Source organism: Lagopus leucura, unplaced genomic scaffold (assembly GCF_019238085.1).
Source record: "Lagopus leucura isolate 7727_CA_CO unplaced genomic scaffold, USGS_WTPT01 Super-Scaffold_73, whole genome shotgun sequence".
In the NCBI taxonomy this organism is placed as follows: Eukaryota; Metazoa; Chordata; class Aves; order Galliformes; family Phasianidae; genus Lagopus; species Lagopus leucura.
In genome coordinates this window covers 100,190,805-100,212,476 of record NW_024962252.1, presented here as the reverse complement: position 1 = coordinate 100,212,476, position 21,672 = coordinate 100,190,805, and the positions used below count along the sequence as shown (strand labels likewise).

At 45.1% G+C, this 21,672-nt stretch overlaps 1 protein-coding gene across 3 annotated transcripts in view; it reads right to left on the bottom strand.

The window, feature by feature from the left end:
- Nucleotides 1–21,672, bottom strand: part of SPTBN1 (spectrin beta, non-erythrocytic 1) — a 121,791-nt gene that overhangs the window by 39,785 nt on the left and 60,334 nt on the right. For all 3 annotated transcript variants that reach the window (XM_042862233.1, XM_042862234.1, XM_042862235.1), the window contains 8 exons: nt 13,244–13,395; nt 9,254–9,427; nt 6,714–6,805; nt 5,459–5,539; nt 4,575–4,690; nt 3,449–3,561; nt 2,655–2,842; nt 1,541–1,658 (listed from right to left, as the gene is read on the bottom strand). In XM_042862233.1, coding sequence (XP_042718167.1) covers nt 1,541–1,658; nt 2,655–2,842; nt 3,449–3,561; nt 4,575–4,690; nt 5,459–5,539; nt 6,714–6,805; nt 9,254–9,427; nt 13,244–13,395 — 1,034 coding nt within the window. The remainder of the gene's footprint in view (nt 1–1,540; nt 1,659–2,654; nt 2,843–3,448; nt 3,562–4,574; nt 4,691–5,458; nt 5,540–6,713; nt 6,806–9,253; nt 9,428–13,243; nt 13,396–21,672) is intronic.

Genomic DNA, 21,672 nt, shown 5'->3' with positions numbered 1-21,672 from the left:
GAAGATGTGGAGGGAAAAAAAAGTGAAAAACAAACAAACACTCGCTTCCTAAATACACATTCATACAATAAATCACGTCTGCTTCACACGAGATCAGTACTGAAGTCACTTCATCAAGTTTCACAGAATTGGCTGATTTACTTACGTGCCAGAATATCTGGTTTATATTGGCTGGCCTTACACCTTGTCTGCTAATACGGACTTAAACTTTGATCTCCATTCATTCATTCCCTTTCTGAGCAAGAGGTATAAGCCTTATTTATCTCAGATGCATTCTCCTGAGTTCATTTGTTATTTGCCTCCACTGAACCTCAGGTAAACCACCTGGCTTGAACATGTAAGAGAACAACTCTTTCAAAATCTTCTGAGTGCTATTTTCAAAGAAGGAATTCTATCTTTTTCCTTTAGGAAATGACAATTAGATATTTGTGTGCAAAATCAGTTTACAGCTCTTGTTGTCGCATCCCCATTGGAAAGGAAAACAAATACCAAATTTCTTTTGCTGCATCAGAGTCCTTTTTTTCCCCCAAAGCAAGAAGTTACTCACATGCATGGCATTAATACTATAAAAACAAAGTCTTAGAAGCACATTGAAAGCCAGCTAATCACCTTTCAGATCTTCTTACAAACAACAAAAATACCCACAATTCAACATAAACTACCCCAGATTCTTCTAAATCTTAACAGATGTGAAACTGCCTGAAACTCAAAGTATTTTAGGCATTCACAGGCACAGGACTTAATGCAAACAGAGAGTCATGCAGTTTACTGCTCTCTAGGATGCAGATTGAAGCCACAGACACCCAGAACAGCTGCTCTGGGAATGCCAAACATTATCAAACACAAATAAGGAAAGCTCACAGTTTTAAGCTGTTTGTTATCCTTGATAGAGTCTGTCAGCTCTGCTGCAGTTCTGTCGGCTGCACCAGCATAAAAAAAATAGCTACTTAAATCCCAAAAGAGAATCCACATGAGTCACAGTACTTCCTTTACTCTCCCATGCTGTGGACAGAAGGGCTGAGAGGCAGATAAAGGCCAGTTCTGCTCCCTGCTTGGAGCCATGGAAGGCAGAAGCATTCCATAAGCCTGAATGACACAGGCTGCCCGCTGCTGCGCTTGGCTCTGCTGGGTCTCAAACAGCCTTCTTCTTTTTGGGAGCTTTGTTAGGACACACCTCATCAAAACTAAATGAGGAAGGATGCAGTACCTAGATATTGCTGCTACTTTCTGCTGATTAATAGCCAGGACCCCAGAGGAACAAGAGCTACTACATCCATAACTGACTGCTCGGAACTACTGCGCGCTTTTCTCCATGAGGAAGAGCTTAGAAATACTGAAGCCATCCAGGGACTCAGCTCATATCAGTGAGTTTCAGATACAGGAAAAGATCCCCCCACCTGTCCCATCCCTTACAGTCCCTACGTGAGCCCTGGAGACAGCAGATATTATCTTCACACCATCCCAGTACGCAAAGCCTGCAGAGACAGACACTGAAAAGAAAAACCAACTGAGTCGCAATGGATGGGCTGCCTCAGTTTACCTTGTTTATGTCAGAGATGAGTTTGCCCTCCCTTGGCATGTAGACTTTCTGATTGTTGGCTCTCATTTTGCTTTGGATGGTAAAAAGCAGCACCTCCAGGTTTCCTTTTTCTGTAAACCTGAACAAAATTTTCCAAAGGAATAGTGTTACAATAAAGCTTTCATGGCTACCAAGGCATTATAAAGCACTTCCTTAAAATATTGACATGAATGGAGTACTCAGATAAACACCTGAATCTTGTGTGAAAGCCCTCACCCCTGCGATCAGCTGGGTCAAGCAGAAACAAACACACTCCTTCACAGGAGTCAGCTGTCTGTCTGTTTAGATTTAAACCTCTTTGAGGCATAGAAGGCTGCATATTTTCTTACTCTATTACGTGCACTGTCCTATTTTATCAACCCAAGAAACTGAAGTTTTGTTTAGAGCCCACTGCACTCCATAAACTCTTCCCACTCTCTTTCCTGAGTTGTATGCCTGGGAAACAAACAAACTGCATAGGCACTGGGGAATAGGCTGCAATCTAGAGGATGTCTGTAATGTTTTTGATTGTAATTATTATCCATTAAAACTTATATTAGACAAAAATACTAAACAGATGTAATAACGTAATGCTAAAATAAACTCTCCAGAAATAAACTGCATGGCTTTGGTTGTATCATTTTTAGCAAGATAGCTATGTTTTACGAAGCCAGACACACTTCCTCTTGATTACGGAAAAACAGTAAGAGCCTTTTAAGAGCTGTATCTTGGTATTATATGCTGCTATGGTGATATTACCATACCAATATGGTATACTATTACTGCTTGCATTACAAGACAGGCACCTCTGTGAAGTGATAGCTTCCAGTACCATGAGATCCTGCAAACAGCACACTTGTTTTCAATTATTATTATTGCTATTGTTATTGCTACATGCGTATCAAATAGCATAAAACAAATAGAATCCAAGTAACATTGGTCAGTGCCCATTAGAAATGTGATATCTAGTAATGCTCAGAAAAACAAACTCCTAGGCCAAGATTAAAATCACTTCTATGCGTTTGTATTTTCTTTAAATCAACAACTGCCCGAACAAAACAAGACTGCTGTTTTTTTAAGCTAAGATGAAGATTACTTGGGTGGTTTCTCTACTGTGCGGTAGGTGTTGAACGCCTGCAGCTGCTGCTGCACACCAACGAGGGAGTTGGCAAATTTGCGGTTGTTGAGGATGATAATGGTTTGCTCAATCCACTCCAGAAGGTCAGAAGCCAGCGATTCATATTTTTCAATCATTTTCTCTGTTTCAATGGCATTGTCGAGCACCTGCAACAAGCAGCACAAAATAAGATGAGTAACAAGGGCAGCACAGTGCGGAGTCATCCAAATCCAGCAAGCTACTCAAAGAATCAGGGCGCTCACCCTGAGCACCACAGTGCCTGTGTTCCCTGAGGTACAAGGGCTTTGCATTTTTTGGTGCTGAATTCCCATGATCCCAAGGCAACAGAGGGGCAGAGCAGAAGCTTACAACAGGATTCACATCCAGTCTGCCAGCTGTGAAGATGGGGGCAGCTTTGCCAAAGGGCGGAGAACAACAGCATGTTTTTTCAATGAGAGACTTTTCTGGGCTTCAGAAGAGACAGAAGACCCAGAGGGTGAGGAGCAGCTAATGGGAAAGGCAAAGCAGCAGTGATGCAAAATTAACAAGCAGAAATGAAACACCAGCCAAACGTTTTCTAATGAGAGGCAGCTGGAAATTAAGTACTCCTCGTGGTCAGATGGGAATATTTAACATTCAAAATGCATTTCAAAAGCAAAACTAAGAACTACCACACAGTGGACTCTCTAAGGTTTAACTCAAGAGGAAAAAAAACCCTAAAATCAGAAAGATTTAAATTGCTTTGCAATAACTTATAACTTCAATTTGCAAACCTTTCCAATGCGTTTTCCTTCAACAGCTAAAGCTTTCATTTTGGAGAAGTAGTGATAATATGTCACCACGTAGGTGATGATTGACTTCTCATCGGGATGATCAACACTGATATCTGCAAAGCAAACGACAGCTGTCTTAGCACAGTGGGAGCGCATGGACTAGAACAACAAAGCTAATAATCCAACAAGAATGGGTTGGAGAGTCAGAGAGATGGGTTCAGCGGCAGTTCAAGTCCTAAGATTTATGTCCTGATCAGAAATATTCAGCAGCTTTGGACTGGTTCTGGATTACCCAATGCTGTACGCTCTGTCACTAAGAAGTATTCCTCTATCCACCTCAGTGCAGACCACAGCTAAAGCTGGGGCTGGAGATCTTTGGGCCTTAGCATCTGGTCCACGATTTTGACACAGACTGCACGGCTGAACAACCTCCCCAGTGTCCACGTGAGGCAGCAGACCTATTGCTGACTGACATCTTCAATGCTCTATCACTATGTGGAGAAATGCAAAACGAATGGCATGTCTGTCCAGGCAAACCTTCTGAGATACACAGATGGAAAACAAATCGTTTTTCTTCTGTAGCAATTATGAGGCACTGGAAAACAAGCAAGAAGAAACTCGCCCAGACTCATGGCCCCTATTTATTTGCCCTGTGACAGAAAAATTTTGTCCTGGAGTTGTGAGCATTCCTTCCGATGCACGTGAGTGCACAGCCTCACAAATGCTTGGGATAAATCTTACCAAAAGACTGAAAGAAATGGCTCACTATGGGGTGAAAACCACATTAGTCATCTTCTGGTTCAGGATGAGAAACAAAAACATTTTTTTCAGAGCACACCTCTAAGGATGCCTCTAATTGGAATGATTTTATGTATACATGGCCAGTCCAGAGATCTTGTCAGATGGGGGAATATAAATTCTGAATTTAGGGCTGTTTTGGTTCCACTGCTCAATCCTCTGCAGGAGACATCTTGCACTCTCTCCTTCCCTCACTGGCTGTATCGCTGAGTGAGTCAGCAGCATCCTGCTAGCTGCTCTTCAAGGCAAAAAGCGATCCCAAAACAGCATCCTCTGACAAGGTGGGAGAATAGAGCCCACAAAGCGTTAAAACTGCAGGAATTCTTACCCTCAGGGTCCAGGAGCTTAGTAAGACCAAGGTGTTGCTCAGCAAGGTTAAAAGCATTCTGCAGATTGTAGTGTGCATTTGATTTCTTCAGCTTGTCAAAATCAATCAGATCAGGCCTAGACAGGATGAAAAATTCTTTAGATTTGCCAAAGCACAGCATTTCCACCCTCAATGAACAAATGACATAGAATGTGCCATCCCTAGAAAACCTGGCCTCTCATGCTGCCAAGGTTTCACTTGCCCAGTACCTCTATGCATTTCAGTGTGAGAATTAAAAGAATGAAGTAACACCTAGCAGTTAGCAGGGCAGCAGAACCTAGTGCGTGACAAAAAATAACGACAGTTTACCAGGGACAAAGGCAAGTGGACAGCTATGGGAAGTCAATCTCTCCTCCTGACAAGGTGAGCATGTAAGCCATCCCACTGACACCACCCGAGCTCACCAATGAGTGGCACTGAATTTCTGTCCAACTTTAGCACCAGATGCTATAATCGCTGCCCAGTGACTTTTTTCCTCTTCAGGCTGCCACTGCATTCCACTCTCCTGGCCTGTGAATTCAGAACTCGTAACTGGCTACGCAGTAAGGTATAAAGACTTCTCCTCCAGTGAGTCAGTCACAGAACCAAACAACAGTGTGTATATTTTATTCTCTTGAAAGAAACAAAACGCAGCTCGTGGTATGAGAAGCTGTTGCCCAGATGAGCTCACAGCAAACACAAGAGTGAAAAAGTGAAAGGCGAGTTGCTGTAAAACTCTCAAGTAATTCTTCAACTTCCTTCTCTCCACAGGTTTTAAAATCAAGCTGCACGGTAACTTCAAAACACCGTGCACTCTTCAGCAGTCCAAGCTTTCAAAACCCACCAGGACATGTCCCCACACATACCTGTGCTTGTGTATCAGTGCATTGAAAGCCATCCCGTCCCTCCAGCTTGTCGTGAAGTTGTGAATGTTGACGTTGGGGTAACTGCCAGAACAAAGAGAACACAATGAATCCAGCACCTCCGCTGCAGCTCTGTGCAACCTGTTGCTGAGGGCTGGTGGCAGGAGTGATGTGTTTGTTGTAAAGCTAATGGTGTGCCATTCCTTCCCTCGATGGACAATCTATCAGCACAACTGTTTTCTAATCAGACACTACAAGTAAGAGCATCTTATTTACTGCCCAGATGAATTTAATGCATGTGGCTAAATCGTAAATTCAGAGAACATGAAGCCAGCTTACCACTGGTTTGTTTTTCTTACAGCTCTCAAAATGAAATCTGTGCCATGAATTTTGGGTCCCCAGCTTCTAGTTCACAGTCAAAGATTCGACCAGGACAAGAGACAAACCTCTACCTTTGCTGATACCCACCATGATAGGTGGATCCCACTACATTTGAGTAAATGTGAACAGAAAAAGCATTATGCCTGGAGGGCAAAAATACTTTTGGAAGGCCAGAATACATGTTTCAGCACACTTGAGACACATCCATATCTTATGCCATTGAACAAGAAGTAATTTTATTTTTGAGCATTGAAAAATCAAAAAAAAAAAAGCCTTAAGAGGCAACAGAGCTGAGAGCAGCTTCTTATGCTCAGAAAAACCTAATCAATCAATATACACAGATACAGACTGAACACAGAAATTATCAGCTTGCCTGCAGCCTGCTCACGCTGTAATCAAAAGGGAAAGTTAGACTAATTCCACGGAACAGTTCTGTTCCTTCTAGATATTTCACAGACTACATGTGAAAAGCAGGAAACCCAGTACACATCAACTTCACTTTCACTCTGATTGTAAAAATCCAGTTATAAACAAATGGCACATCATTCTTTACCAGGGACTCAACTACTGCACTGTAGGCTGGGGAACAGTTGATGCCTCCATATCATTATATGTGCAAAAAGAAAATGATGGCAGCAAAAACCTTGACACCATTATTTCTTCAAAGTAGGAGGGTCAGCATTTACTATATACTTATTTATGTTTATCACACAGAATTAACCTAATAAATCAGAATTTTCTGACTTGTAAACATCAGTGCACTTTCCCAGTTCAAATCCACTTAAGGAGATGTATGTATTTGCCCATTTAAAATGATTTCAATGAAAACTCAAAACGTTGTAGGAGCTTTAGAGATAATCACTTAATCCACACTCACCCAGCTGTCTTCATCTGGCACCACAAAAGCAGTGCATCCTTAGCAGATTTCTTCTCCTTGTTGTCCTCAGTTTCAACACTGATATCTTGGATCTGAAATTAACAAAGACATTTTAAAGCTTTTCTTTGAGAAAACACATTTTTCTCTTTCTTAAAAATGATGAAGGACATTGTATCATAACTTAAGTAGCAAAGGAAATCTATGATGACCCAAAGAGCACATTAAAAGAATGTGCAGGCTCTTCCTTGTTTAAGAATATTCAGTGAAAGCTTCATATGCCCTTTACTGGAACACTACTGGTTTTTTTTTTGGTCTGTAGTTTGAACTTCAGCAGAAAATATTTCCAATTGCCAAGGCAAACCCTCTTCTACATGGCACCATAGTTTTACCCTGCAAACTGGAATACTGTGATTGAGGGCTACAAGCTGTTTAGAAGGGATAAGTAGGGCAGGAGGGGTAGGGGAATTGCATTCTATATTAAGAAGCAGATGCACTGAAAAAAGCTGTCTCCAAAATACAGCCATGATCAGGTTGAGAGCTGTGGGTGAAAATTAGGGACCAGACCAGTAAAGGACACCTGGTGGCTGGGGAATGATACAGGCAACCTGACCAAGGGAAGGCTGCTGGCAAGTGCTCCTTGCTTCAGCTATAAGAAGCATCACACTCACAGGCTCTCATCCTGATGAGGGATTTCAGCCACCCAGATGTCTGCTGGGAAAGCAGCACCGTGAGCTGCAAGCTATCCAGGAGACTCCTGCAGTCTGCCAAAGATAAATTCTCGGTGCAGGTGGTGGAAAAGAGGTGTTCTAGACCTTGTTCTTATGAACAAAGACTGACAGGTTGGGGATACAAAAGCCAGGGGCAGCCTTGGCTGCAGAAATCATGAGATAGTGGAGTTCAGGGTCTTGTATGGAAGAAAAAGGACAATAAGGACTGCAAGCCTGGACCTCAGGGGAAGTCTACTTTGATCTCCTCAAGGACCTGTCTGGATGTATCCCATGGGTTAGAGTACTGGAAGGTAAGAGGGCCCAAGAGAGTTGGTTGATATTCAATTACCACCTCCTCCAAGCTCAAGATCACTGCATCCCTAAGAGAAAGAAATCAGGCAAAGGTGTCAGGAGATCTGCATGAATGAGCAAGGAGATCATGGAAAAACTCAAACGCCAGGATGTTTGCACAATGTGGAAAACGGATCTGGACACTTGGAAGGAATATGGGAATAGCGTCCATCCGAAGCAGCTTAGCAACTAGATATCTCAGATGGTAGGCTGTGTCTCAATTACTTTAAAGGAGGGAAAAACATTTATATGGCCAAACACATCTGATGTTATGGATGTGATTTACTGTTTTTTAAAAAAATGTATCGTAGCTCCTGTGAAGCCCCATTGCAGTTGCTGAAAGTTAGGCAGACATCTTAACATTTAGAAAAAACCTGAGAAACCTTAAAATAAAGAGCTTGTATTTGTTTACTATAGGTTTCTGCAAAAGGATTTTCCAGCCTTTCCTGACAGAAGGCAAAGAGAAATACGCAACTTGCAGGAAAGCAAGAAATCACTGCCTTCAGCTGAGAGGCTAAACGATTCCTGCAGGCACCCTTCATATGCTCCAGTGCAAAGTCAGACCAGTTAATGACAATCACCACAAGAGATGAGGGTGGCATTTCCTCCTAAATAATATATATGTGTATATATCCTGGGTGCATCAAGAGAAGCGTGACCAGCAGGTCGAGGGAGGTGATTCTGCCCCTCTGCTCTGCTCTCCTGAGACCCCACCTGGAGCACTGCATCCAGTTCTGGAGCCTCAGTGCAAGAAAGACATGGAACTGTTGGAGCAGGTCCAGAGGAGAGCCACAAAGATGATCAGAGGGCTGGAGCACCTCCCTGGGGCTCTCCAGCCTGGAGAAGAGAAAGAGGAGACCTTACAGAGGCCTGCCAGTACCTGAAAGGGGTCTACAGGAAATTGGGAGAGACTTTCTATACGGGCAAGTAGTGGCAGGATGAGAGGAAATGGTTTTACACTGGAATGGGGCAGATTTAGACCAGATATTAGGAAGAAATTCTTTACTGTAATGGTGGTGAGACACCGAACAGGCTGCCCAGTGACGCTGTGAATGTCCCCTTCCTGGATGCATTCAAGGCCAGGCTGGATGGGGTTGCAGTCTAGAGAGAGGTGTCCCTGCCTGTAGCAGGGGGCTGGAACTACATGGTCTTAAAGGTCTCTTCCAACCCAAACCATTCTATGATTCCATATACCTGTGACAGGAGCTTCGTATTTGTTAGAAGTTAAAAAATAAAAAAGTATAACCCTCTGCACAGGAAACCTCTGACCTAATTCTCACTGATTGCCACAGAAGATCTTGAAGTTACACTCTCTCCCCTCAGCTCTGGAGCATGCCTCATCAGATGCCAAGCATCTTTACCTCCTATCATGTTGAAGGGTTTAGGAATGCTCCAATCTTAAAAAGCAAGATAAAACCGACTACAAGTAAGTATGGAAAACTCAAACGTGTACAGGTATGCATGTAATGCATGCATCCTCACCTGGAATCTCAGGATAATAGTCCAAATAAGGCCAAGTGTCAGTCTGTGATTCCCATCCACAATATCATGAGATCCCATGTTTTCCAGGTGCACTCGTTGCTCTTTCAGGAACTGCAGGGCTTTATCAACATTCTCCAAGCAATGGATGCGCATCCTTCCTTTAGTTGGTTTGGGCTAGAAGGTACAAAGGAGAAGAAAAGCATGTATTACTGTTCATTAAAAAAAAACAAAAAGCATGGTAACTTCAGTCCAATAAGCTGAGTCGTCCACGAAGCCCACTGTCGGCCACCAACACTGCATGCACTTGTCTTGCATATTCAACCACCAGTGTACATCTCAAGGATAATGGCAGCACATGTCAAATCTGCTAACCTGGGACTGCTAACATCCCAGACCTCTGCCACATACACTAGGCCACCAATTTCCTTTTGTTTCTGAAATGTTTTACTTGCTTCCTTCCTTCATGTTTTCCACCTAGGCGCTTCAGCAACTCACTCGTTACCTGGAAGATTTGTTTGCTTGTTTTTTTTAAGTTCACACCACATTGATCACATTTTCCTAAGCTGCTCTTTTCTCCAGTACAAGCTCCTCCATACTGAAAAGGACAGCTCTACAAAGATATACAACTAACCGACAGCTGACAGGTAACAAACACTCCAGAGAGGATCTGTAAATACAGATGCAGATCTCTGAAAAGTCAACTCCAGTTTGGATGGTTGCTAGTCAATAAAACACCCTCAGAAAGAAAAGTGATTTTTTTCGTCAGCTCAAGTAGATAAGCAGTGTGAAACCAACATTCAAACTTTATTCCAAATGACTCCTTTTGGGAGGAACTGCCACACCAAAGTAACACCATTTCACGAAGGCCCAGTGCAAATGAAAAAAGCCATGAGTGTGCTAGCAGCGTGCAAAAATCAGCTGTAAAACTGAAGAAAACTGAAGCAAATTTGTTCTGCAGATAGGGGTTACAGATGAATAGCTTGTTCTGTGTTCACTGAGAAGTGGCCAGAGATAAAAGACAAACTACTAACTGACACAATTTCTTTGTTTTCTGCAATGAATGTAGTTAACTGGCTGTGGAAACAGTTCAGGCAAAATCCTCCTTTCAGACTGCATTCAAGGGGAAGCGTTTCAGCCAGAGCTAAATTATGTCCCCTAGAAACAGCAACTGAAGTAGCAGCACATCACAAGAAATGCTCGCTAGCAAGGCGCTGCTCTGGACAAGTAAACTCCAGAGCAACCATCAACTTTCAGTTGGCACTGATCTCTTCCAGAGGCTGGAGAACAGAGTAGAGAAAGTCGGATCTCAGGTCAAGGAAGGAAGCAGTATACTTCCTTCATATACAATACTGCTTTTGGGTGCAACAATGATGCTGGATCCATTCACCTGCTGGCACCACCAAATCAGGTTTAATGGACTCCTGCAGGTTGCACTGGGGAGAGGGAGCTGAGGGAGCAGCAGGAGCACCAGGCATGGGGAAGTGTGGCTGCACTCAGCAGCAGCTTGGCCCACACCGTACCTGCTGCCACACTGGAGTGCCCCACATCAGCCACTGTAACTCACGCTCACTTCTAACAATATGAAATTTAACAGGAGCAAGTGCCAGATCGTATGCCTGGGACAAGGCAAACCTGGCTATACACACAGACTGGGGGACAAGTGGCTGGGGAGAAGCCCCATGGAAAGGGATCTGGCGGTTCTGGCTGGCAGCAAGTTGAACCTGAGCCAGCAGTGTGCCCTGGAGCCAGAAGGGCCACCCGTACCCTGGGGGCACCAGGCCTGTGCTGCACAGCCTCACTGCCAGCACTGCCTGTGCTCTAGGGCCACAGTTCAAAATGGACATAAAGCCATCAGAGAGCATCCAGAGGAAGGCTATGGAGCACTGGAGAAGGGTGCAGAGGGGAAGTCATATGAGGAGCACTGAAGGTCCTGTGTTTGCTCAGCACAGAGCAGAGGAGCTGAGGGGAGGCCTGGTGGGGGCTGCAGCTCTCACAGGGAGCACAGGGCAGCACTGAGCTCTGCTCTCTGTGACAGCAACAGGGCCCAAGGGAACGGCATGGAGCTGTGCCAGGGGAGGGCAGGCGGGGGTGAGGGAAAGGCTGTGTCCCAGAGGGCATGGCACAGCAGCTCTGCTCCATGGGCACCAGCCCCAGAATCCTGGACTCAAATATGTGCATAAAATTCCTGTTCCAGTGCATCAGTAAACACATCATATTAAAATAATGATCTAGATGAGTTACTGGGATTGTTCATTGCTTCCTTAAAATTTGATATTTCTTGTCTTGATTTGAAGTTTTCTGCATAAGATACTGCCTTCACATTTCTGCTTGGGTGGCACGGCAATGTCAGAACTTAACCAGTGACAGGCACAACAAATTCCAACAGGCTGGAGAACATCAGCAGGTGTATGCTATGTGCCAATCCTACTGGAATTTCTGTGCTGTGTGCAATGGTCTCAGTTTAGTGCATTGCGTTATCTGTACTCTTGTTTGCAGAGAAAGGTGTGGTGGAATGCACTGTTCAAACAGAGACTGCTGTCCTCCATCCTGAGATAACAAAGCTACAATAAATAGGAATTCGTGGTAGTGCAGACAGCTGCCAATGCAATATGCTGAGGATGATGTGAACTCAGATCCAGCAGTCTCATTGGGTGACTCCTGCACACTTCCCACCCAGCTTGCATAAGCCTTGTTTGCATTTTTGAAACCTGGAGTAAAAAATGTAAATGAATCATGCAGCACGAGTCACACGGCTGCTCTGAGCTTCACTGCTGCTAACTGACACTGAAAGTCAAATCTTGGCAGGTAGATACAGAGATCTAAACAGAGGTGCCAGAATGCTGCCAGGATCCTCAAATAATGGGAGCATGTTGTACAAATAAAACCTGATCTTGGTGCTCCCTGCAGTGACATGACAATCCTAACACCTCACCGAAGTTAATTATTTGACGCAGAGAGAAACGCATCTCGAGCAAAATATAGCAGAGCACTGAGATTGTTTACCACAACCCACACAATGCTGGGACAGGATACTGTCCTGCATGCCAGAGATTCCTTCTAACCTCACAGATGCATTTGGAAATCTCCCTTTCTTGCTTCACTATACAGATGCTACATTGTAGGCCATATGTTCAATTCATTACCCAGGGTTTTAGCCCATGGAGCTTTCATTAATAGGACTGCTCCATGACAAGCGATTACACAGCTGCAACCTCACATAGCCTTAGGTCTTAGCTAAAGACCCGTATTTCTTTGAAAAGATTGCTTTAAATTAGATAGTTAAGAGCACAGCCATCATTTTAAGGAACTGAATGAAAAAGTTATACTCTTCAGCCATTTCATCACACAGTTTTCCTGTCATGCAGCAGCTTTTTTCACTAGAGAGCTTTACTTACCACCACAACCTGATATCAAAGGGATTTTCTTTCTTTTCCAAGGAATTTATTTATTAAATACGTTTTAGGTATTTCTCTGACAACAATAACAAAAAGAATTCCAAGCCTTATCTATTGCAATAAACTCAAGTACACCCAGGAGCATTACTGAGTAGTGGGATGTGATGGATGATGGCACAGTGAAAGCACTGTAATGATCCCCATCATGTAGCTGGCCCTCTCCAACCTGCTGTCATTCACTCCCCTGCAGCACACTCTAGGGAGGGGAGAAGGGATAACCCAGGCCTTGGGCTGGCATTTCACGAGGACTCCTCTGTCAGACACAGGAGCAAGCAGCATGCTGCACAAATGGTCAGCCTCTCACCTACCTGCAAGAAGCATTCAAATAAGACTTCCTTCGGTTTTTACCTAAACCAGTAGGAAGATATTTTAATGGTGTCTGGATCCAGCTGTTCCTGAAATAATAAACCTTTTTTACCTCATTTAATACATAAGACACTTGCAGTGCTGAACCTTCAATATTCAGTTGGGTCAAGCATTCACCAAAACAAATGAAGAAGAAAACCACAATGAATATTAATGAGCAAACACTTACAAGTCTCTCTCCTGAAAGAACTTCCAGGAGTTTGATGAGCATCCTTCCATCGCGAAGGTCGGTGTACAGATCTGTAATTCTGCACGACACACGTGCCAAGTGGGAATTAACCCACTTGGTGAAAGTCTTCTTCTGAACTGCCTCACGTTCATCTGGTAGGAAAACAACACAGTGTTACTCAAAATAAATCACAGTTCATGTACCCAGATGAGAATGTGATGCTCAGACACATCCTGTCTATTAGGTGAAAGAAGCCGGCTTCATCTCTTTGCCAAGTCATTGCAGAAAATGTGACTTCTCATCAGAAATCCACCTTTTTCCCTGTTTTATCACGTTCCCTTTCATCACTGGGGATTTTACTGCGTTACTATCTATGGAATAAATCTGGAGTATAGATTGCAGACTTGCATGCTGCTCATGTAAGCAGCTTTCTCAAGGTGTGAAGAGGTCAGCCATAGAGCTGCGATGTAAAAGCCACTTCGGACTGATCAAAGTGCCCAGTAGTTAGCTCAAGAGTTACCATCCACCACAGGAAGAACAGGGCAACTTCTGCTCTCAAATACAAGTCAAATCCACAACAGATACCTTGAAACAGCAAAGGTCTCTTTGGATTAGCACAGGTATAAAAAAGCAGAGAACAAACTTCTCATTTACTCTCCCTTTCCCCCATTACAGTATTTGGTTGCAGATTCAGCATTTGTAACTGTATTTACACAACATCATGATGAACTCTTCCATAACTGCATGTTTGAGGTAGACTTGCACTTATTTTAACCATGGAAAAATGGCCTCTTTCCACATTCTCTTCCCAGAGTCTTTCACAACTGCTCATACATGAAAACACTGCATGTGAGAGCTGTCTTAATGCACAGGTTCACTACAGTACACATTAATTCAGAAACTCCTGAACAGCTATCTGCCAAGCTGAGAACTCTCAGACAGAAAATTTTAGACATCTTTGTGGTTAAATTCTTTTGCCAATGGCTTTGGATGAAGCCTTTCCTTGTTAGCAGAAAGATTTCATTGAGCTGGGAACTACTACAGACCAAATTTATCAAAACACAGGTGCTCAAACTTGGAATCCTAAGTCCATAATTAGACCTACAAATGAAAGCAGTTGGCATTTCCAAGCAGCTGAGCATCTAAACCTCCTCAGGTCTCTTTAATGGTGTTGATGCATTCAGAAACAGGACATACAGACTGATAAATCTTAAACAAAAATGTAACATGTCCAACCTGACAACTCCGAGTGTGCAGCTGCAAACACAGAAAATGCCAACGACAGTGCAGAGGAATGCAAAGTCTATGTCTGACTGCGCAGAGTTCCAGTGGATGCCCTCTTTCATAAAACAGCACGTGCCCGCCCGCTGCAATGCGCTTCTACAGAGTGGGGGGGCATGATCATAGAATGATAAAGGTGGGAAAAGATCATCCAGTCCAACCACCAACCCGCCCCTACCACATCCACTGCCCACGTCCCTCAGTGCCACATCCCACGGCTCTGGGACTCCTCCAGGTGACCCCACCGCTCCCTGGGCAGCTGTGTCAGTGCAGAATCACTTCTGGAGAAGGAATTGTTCCTAGCAGCCAACCCGAACCTCCCCTGGCACAACGTGAGGCCATCCCCTCTCGTCCTATGGCCGTTCCCTGCCAGCAGAGGCCGACCCCGCCTCACACAGCCTCCTTTCAGGTGGTTGCAGAGCCATAGGTCTGCCCTGAGCCTCCTCTTCTCCAGACCGAACAGCCCCGGTTCCTCAGCCGCTCCCCATCACACTTGTGCTCCAGACCCCTCACAGCCCCGCTGCCCTTCTCTGGACACGCTGCAGCCCTCGGTGTCTTTCCTGCAGTGAGGGCCCAGCGCTGAGCGCAGCACTGCAGGTGCGGCCTCACCAGTGGCAGTGCGGAGGGCCGCTCACCTCCTGCTGCTGACACACGCCGGGGCGCCGTTGGCCTTCTTGGCCACCTGGGCACAAAGTTAATAGCCCCACAGCCTTTACCTCTGTGCAGCTTCCCAGCCAAGGAAGGGAAGCCTTGCCCCAAGGCTGCAGCACTGCGTGAGGCTGTTGAGGCCAAAGCGCAGGGCTTTACCCCAGCTTGTGCCTTACCAGCTTCAGCATCCCACTCATGGGACTGCAGGGAAGCAACAAAAGCCTGATGACCAAGGCATCAGCTGAGGCTGAAGAGGACAGAAAGCTGGGAAATGAGCCCAAGGAAAAAGAACAGTAAGGAAAGAAGTAATGTAGTAGAACAGTGGCAAGGAGGAGGGATCTGAGAGCAGATCAGAGCTTCACCTGTGGTTTATACAAACCCCACCCCAAGATCTCACTTCCTCCCTTGCATTTCTGAGTTTACTCTTGCTACTTGGCCATGTGGTAGGAAGTGACCCAAAGCTAATGCACTGAAACTGTTCCACACATAACAGCTCTCACCCAGCTATACATTAGGAAACTAAAATAAAAGCTGCAGCATCTTCTAACCACACTGCAATTCACACCAGCGGTGTAACAGCTCAGCTAGCTCAATCTTGGACCAAAGGAAAAAAAACCAGCACTTCTGACCAGTGGAAATGGTCATCTATCCAGGCAGTGATTTAAATACAGTATCTACTAACCCTAAATACATTCTTTTTGAGCAGTTTATAGCACATTCCTGGGAATATTGTATCCACATAAGTGTTTGTCTACCAAAGCTTTCAGTTGCAATGTTTCTTGAAATGAATGAGTCACAGAACTAAGAACCTTGTAATGGTTGGCGCCTTTAAAAGAAAATCCCAATAGAAATTACCATGTCCCTTTACCAGCTCCAGTGGATTAAGCAAGCCCCAGAACAGCTCAGCAAGTTTATTTAATCACTGCACAATCATAACATATTCAGAGTTCCCTGTGGTTACGTTCATCTTGAAGAGAAAAATGGGCAGACAGTGTCCTGAAGATAAAGTTGGACACAGAAAATATTAGATAAACAAGAAAGCTATCAGATATCACTATGAAGCTATCCATTAAAAAAAAAAATCCTTGGTCAAAAGCTATGGCTACCAACAATCCCCCTCACTTTAGATCACAAGAAAAGCAATGGGAAGAACATCCATGTGTTTTTAATAAAAAGATGAAGGATCAAAGCCTAATTTCAAACAGAAAGGACACAATGTAGGAAACACTGACATGCCGTGTCAGGTTGTGAAAACCTTGGTGCCGTTTCCATTAATTGGCAGCAACATAGGATCTTCTGTTGTTGTCAAAGGAGTCAAAAGAAGGCAACAGAGAAGCCGAGCGAGGGCAGTGCTTGCAGTGGGGGAGGACAGTCCCTCTATGAATGGCGCCAATGTGGCCCAGAGGCCCCATGGCTCTCCACAAAACCTCCCCACCCCAGCATGACTTCGCGGCCCTACGAGGGGACATGGCCACACAATCTCCAGGCAGCATGGACTCAGCGGTAAAAGCCTGAGAAAGTTCAGGAGTGTGACTCCTTTCCATACGTGCTGCCTGAGCATCCTTAAGCACGCCAACTTCTTGGTGAGGGAGAGGGTGGGAACACTCCCTGTATAGCTGGGGGGCCTCAATGCCTCGGTAGCTCAGCACCATTACGCGTGTTTCCTTTAGTCTAGTTCACATACAGCTGCTGCCTCTCCCCTTTTACCTTCCCGTTTCCTTTGTGTCTCTTTCTGTGGGCCTCCAGTTCCTGTTTACAGCAGAAGTTCACAGGTTCGGTTGGTTTTTCTGGCCCCTCCGCTCCCCACCCTTGCTCTGGTCTCCTCACACCTCATCCCCACCCACCCTCTGCAGAGCAGCCTGCTCCCCGCTTGCACTGCAGACAGAAATAACCTCCAAGTCCCCTCAGAGACAACAGCTTCAGCCATTCCAGCACTGTCTCCACAAGCTGAGCCTGCTGCTGCCTCTCCTTGTGTGCCTGAGCAGCTCAGTTAGCTGCTGGGTCAGGTGCTGCTCCCCACCGATCCTTCCACGATGCAGGAACAGGCAGCATGTTTCAAAAACCATCTGACTGAGGCTGGTCGTGTTTGAACCCCTCGTGGTTATTTCTACATGGCGTTTCTTCCACACAGTATTTCACAACGACTGCAAGTTTTTGCAATGCTTTCGCCAGCCCTTTCAGACCCATCAACTGCATTTTCCTGCTGTGTAATTTCAGGTCATAGCACGTGCAGATGCCGGTGCAGCTCTGACACAGAACACAACTACAGCTATTTCAACATACAGTGCTACACAAAAACCTGCATGCACCCCAGGAGCCAAGTGCACCCATGAGTGACGATACCAGAGATGGGCTCTGAAGCACTATTTGTGCACCTCCTGTGACCGTTTTGACAGATGTCCTTCATTCCTTCCAAACCACATGTTTAGGTTTTGAAGATTAATTAAAACTAGAGGATACGGGTGGAGTTCCAAGCGGCCTACAGCTTGTGAAAACATTTATTTCCCAAGGGTAAAGAGAAACATACGACATGCAAAACATGCGCAGCAGGAAAACGGAAGGGGCTCTAACAGCAGTATTGATAATAGAGAATCCAACTTATCTTGAAGCAACACTAGGAAGGAAATTTCCTTTATGCGGAAACCCTCCTGACAATACCGCTAGCACATGGCAGCTTGCAAGCTCCAGCTCTGTGACTGAGATAGATCAAGGACCTACTTTGTTTAGAACTTCAGTAAATAAGCTAGAGTTTGTTCCCCAAAATCCACATAAGCCAGCCCAGGCCAGGATGTCAAGCAGCCATCCAAGCCCCTTTTCCACCATTTCTGCCTCTACTAATTCAGTGAGGAAAACACTTGACCCAAATGTAGTCAGCTTTGACTGACCCACCCGAGTCACTGCAGTGAGAGCAGGCCATGGGCTCCATCTCCTCTATGTTCCACATGCTGAGTGAACAAAATGGTCTGGGCCAGAATCATGGAGAACCTGTACTAAATGCCTCGCCAAATGCATAGCTCCAACAGCTGAGAGAAGGACAGGCTGCTCCTGCATGCCAGAAAGCGCTATCAGCCCCAGCCCTTTCTTGACACCACCACCAACCGCTCTCGTGGCAAGGGTTACCTGTGCGGCCGCCTGTTTGCTATAAACAGCCTCCAGACACTTTGCTCCCTTCCATACCAGTCAAACCACATTTTCAACACTCTGACCTTGAATCCGTTTAGAACTGAATGGCAACTATGTTTGGTGCTCACCGCTGCCAGCCCAGCACAGGTAAAACAGCTTTCAGAGTGCAAAAGCTCCTGCCAGCACCTGCACTGAAAACGCCTCTGCACCACATCTGATAAGCAGTGGAGTGCTCTGAAATGAGCTGAATAAATAGAGAAATGAGTGCATAAAAGGGAAGCCGAAAGCAAGAGCGAGTGCCGAGGACAGTCCTGAGTGCTCGCTGCCCTGGCCAAGCCCAGGGTTTGGAGGCACCACAAATCGTCCCCGCTGAGCCCCACATGATCTGTGCAGGACCGGTGTGTGCGGGCCCCTGCCACACCTTGAGCAAGGCAGAGTAAGGATCAATTTTAATTCTTAACTGCAAATGCTTGACCTCCTGCAGGTTTAAATCTTTTTTCTTTCCATGCTGGAAGTCATTTTTCTGGCTTATTATTTTTTCACTACAGCAACAAACGCAGCCAGAGTGCACCCTACATGAAGCACTGCTAAACACATACTGACTCAAGAGATCAGATGAGAGTTGCTCCAGGCACTCCACTTCTGCTGATATTCAATATCCACAGCTTCCCTGAATTCCTCAGATCGTAACCTCGGCTAACTGTGCAGAGAGAAAAACAGAGCTTTCTTTCACAGGACAATGTTGCCATTACTGTAGGCTTTCAGGGTGCAGGATATTGCTGTGTGTTTTCTCAAAGATGTGAGGATATGGAGTTCAGCAGCCACCAGTCTCACAAATCCCAGCCTGGAGGTTTTTACCCACTAGCAGTGCTGTGGGAACAGAGCAACATTGGCAGCTCCCATCCCTCGCATATCTGTGCAAGACAGAGGAGGGCCAGGGATTCTCAGGCTGCCCTTTCTAGGCACCCCACAGCTCAGCAGGGCGGCAGGGCCTGGCTGCAGGGCTCTGCAGGTTGCTGAGCTGCTGCAGTGCTGAATATGATACTGAGGGGGAAAAAAACACCTCTGTGTGCCTGTACTGGTGCAGCTAAGGAGAGAAACATCTGCCTGGAGAAACACTCCCAGAATGATGGCCTTTTCACTCTGTCACCTAAGTGCTGTGCCGGTGGATGAGGCCAGAAGCCTACAGAGAACAACACATAAGAACTGCAGTCAGGTATTGGTTAGACATAGAGTCTGCAATAAAATATATGGGAATAGATCTGCAAGAAAGAAAATGATGGAAGGAAAAAGGATCGCCTGGCCAGGAGGAGGGCTACTAATTTCTTAGAGGAATGGGAACGAAATGAGCTTCTCACAACATTTGAATGCCCAATGGCCATTTCCCCTTCAGCAGTAAGGCAACAGAACTGAACAGTGGATGATGGTTCCCTCCAGCTGCAGATCATGGGTTAGGACCGAAGGCAGGATAGGATGAAAATGGAAAGAGGGGAGATGAATGTAGGAAATAGAGGTTGGTAACAACACAAGCATGCAGAGGCAAGCAACAGCGCAGAGCGAGACCTGCAGGAAATAAGCCTGCGTCCTGTGCAGGCAGCATGGCTGTGCCACACGTGGGGCTGGTGCTCAGAAAGAGCCAGGTGAGCGTTAAAACAGCATCTCCTTTGGTTTTCGTCAGATTGTTTAACGCAGAGGAATGATGCTGCTGCTGCTGGAAGTAGCCTGTGTTTGCTATGGTTATTTATGGCGCAAAGTAGTCTTCGGTGTAACTTCCCAGTTAAAAATGGCGAGACTATGCCAGGTTCTACATGCTCGAACATGACTTAGACAAGAACTTGAATGCGAATGTGAAACATGACAAAGCAAAGAGGTGATTCTGTTTGTACCGTGTTTAGCTGGTGATTTTTGTTGGGAGCAAAATCCTTGCTGCATTCCCAGCCCTTGCACATGGAGATCATTGGTCACAGGGGAGGGCTGTGCACAACACGCCATTCTCTTTCACTAGGAAGCACCAGCCAGCTTCTAAATCCTATTAAATATCTACCCTTCTCTATTAAACATTACAGCCAGCATGTGACTACTTTCACTGCTGAAAATGCTCTGAAAAAGAAAAAAGGGAAAGCTACATAATGCAGCATGTGGAAAAAAAAAATTCTGCTGTTTTCTCTTTGATGTCACTAACCCTCCCTGGAACAATGAAGCGATGCACAGAACAATGTCCGGGAGCCAGCCAGGCATTACGGGGCTGGAAGGGCAGCTCCCCCCATTGTCTTTATTTTTACACAGGGTTTATGGCATTTTGGTGTCAGCAGTACAGAAATAACCCTTCCAAAAGCCAGCTTCTGATTCATGTAGAAGAACGATTGTGTCCATCTGCAAAAAGGTGCTGTGAAGGCTCCCAAAGCCAAGTAAGCGAAAGTCATCTGGGTTCAGCAGATTAAACTCAGCTGATTTTTTAAAATTATTTTTAATTCTGACAACCAAATTGATGTATTTAAGTAGATTTGGAGAGAATACGTGCTCAGCTCTCTCTGTGTTGGCATAAATCAGCCAACTGCCCCTTTAGCATTAGATAGACCAGTACCTCATCTTCACGCTGTATTTGGATAAGTACATTAATAATGTTTTTACAGCAAAATAACAAAAATAAAGCGGAATAAAGACATTAACTTTGTGGCCTCAGGAGTGCCAAATATATAGCTCAGAATGGAGATCCTTTAGAATACAGCATGAAAAATACCTCAGTGTTATCTGTATTGAAAATAAAAGGACACAAATGCCTTATTTGATGTGTTTTGCTGGCATTTTCTCCCTTTGCATAGCAGACAGTTCTCTTCTTCAGGAGTATGGAAAAAGCGCTGGCTGCCCCAAGCCGCTGGAATTCCCACAGAACAATGACCAGCCTGAGGTCACGGAACTATTTCAAGCACGTATGGTCTTGTGGGGTCTTTGCAGTTTCCTTTAGAAAACATTAAGAGCATAATGCAGGGAAGTGCCAGGGTTTTTTCTGGAAGGGGGCACTGCTGTTATTTTTAACTCATGCCCAGTTCACTGGCTGAATAGCATTAGGAGCAAGGGTGAGGGCAAGGCTTGGCACACACAGAGAAGACAATGGGCACCCAACTAAGTACAGACCGTCTACTTCCTCCTGTCCCTAGCAAGCCCAGCAAGTGTTTTTCCAGTGCATTCTACTTGTTTAGAGGAGGAGGAATGAAGGTAGGATGAAGGAGTGTTGTGTTTTGTTTTTTTTTTTAAGATTAACCCTCGCTGTGGTTGATGCAACAATTCTCACACAAGAATGAGAGTAACCTGCTGTTTCTGCAAAACAACTATGTGGGCAGGCTGGGATCCTCCTTATCTAGGAATTTGGAAATACG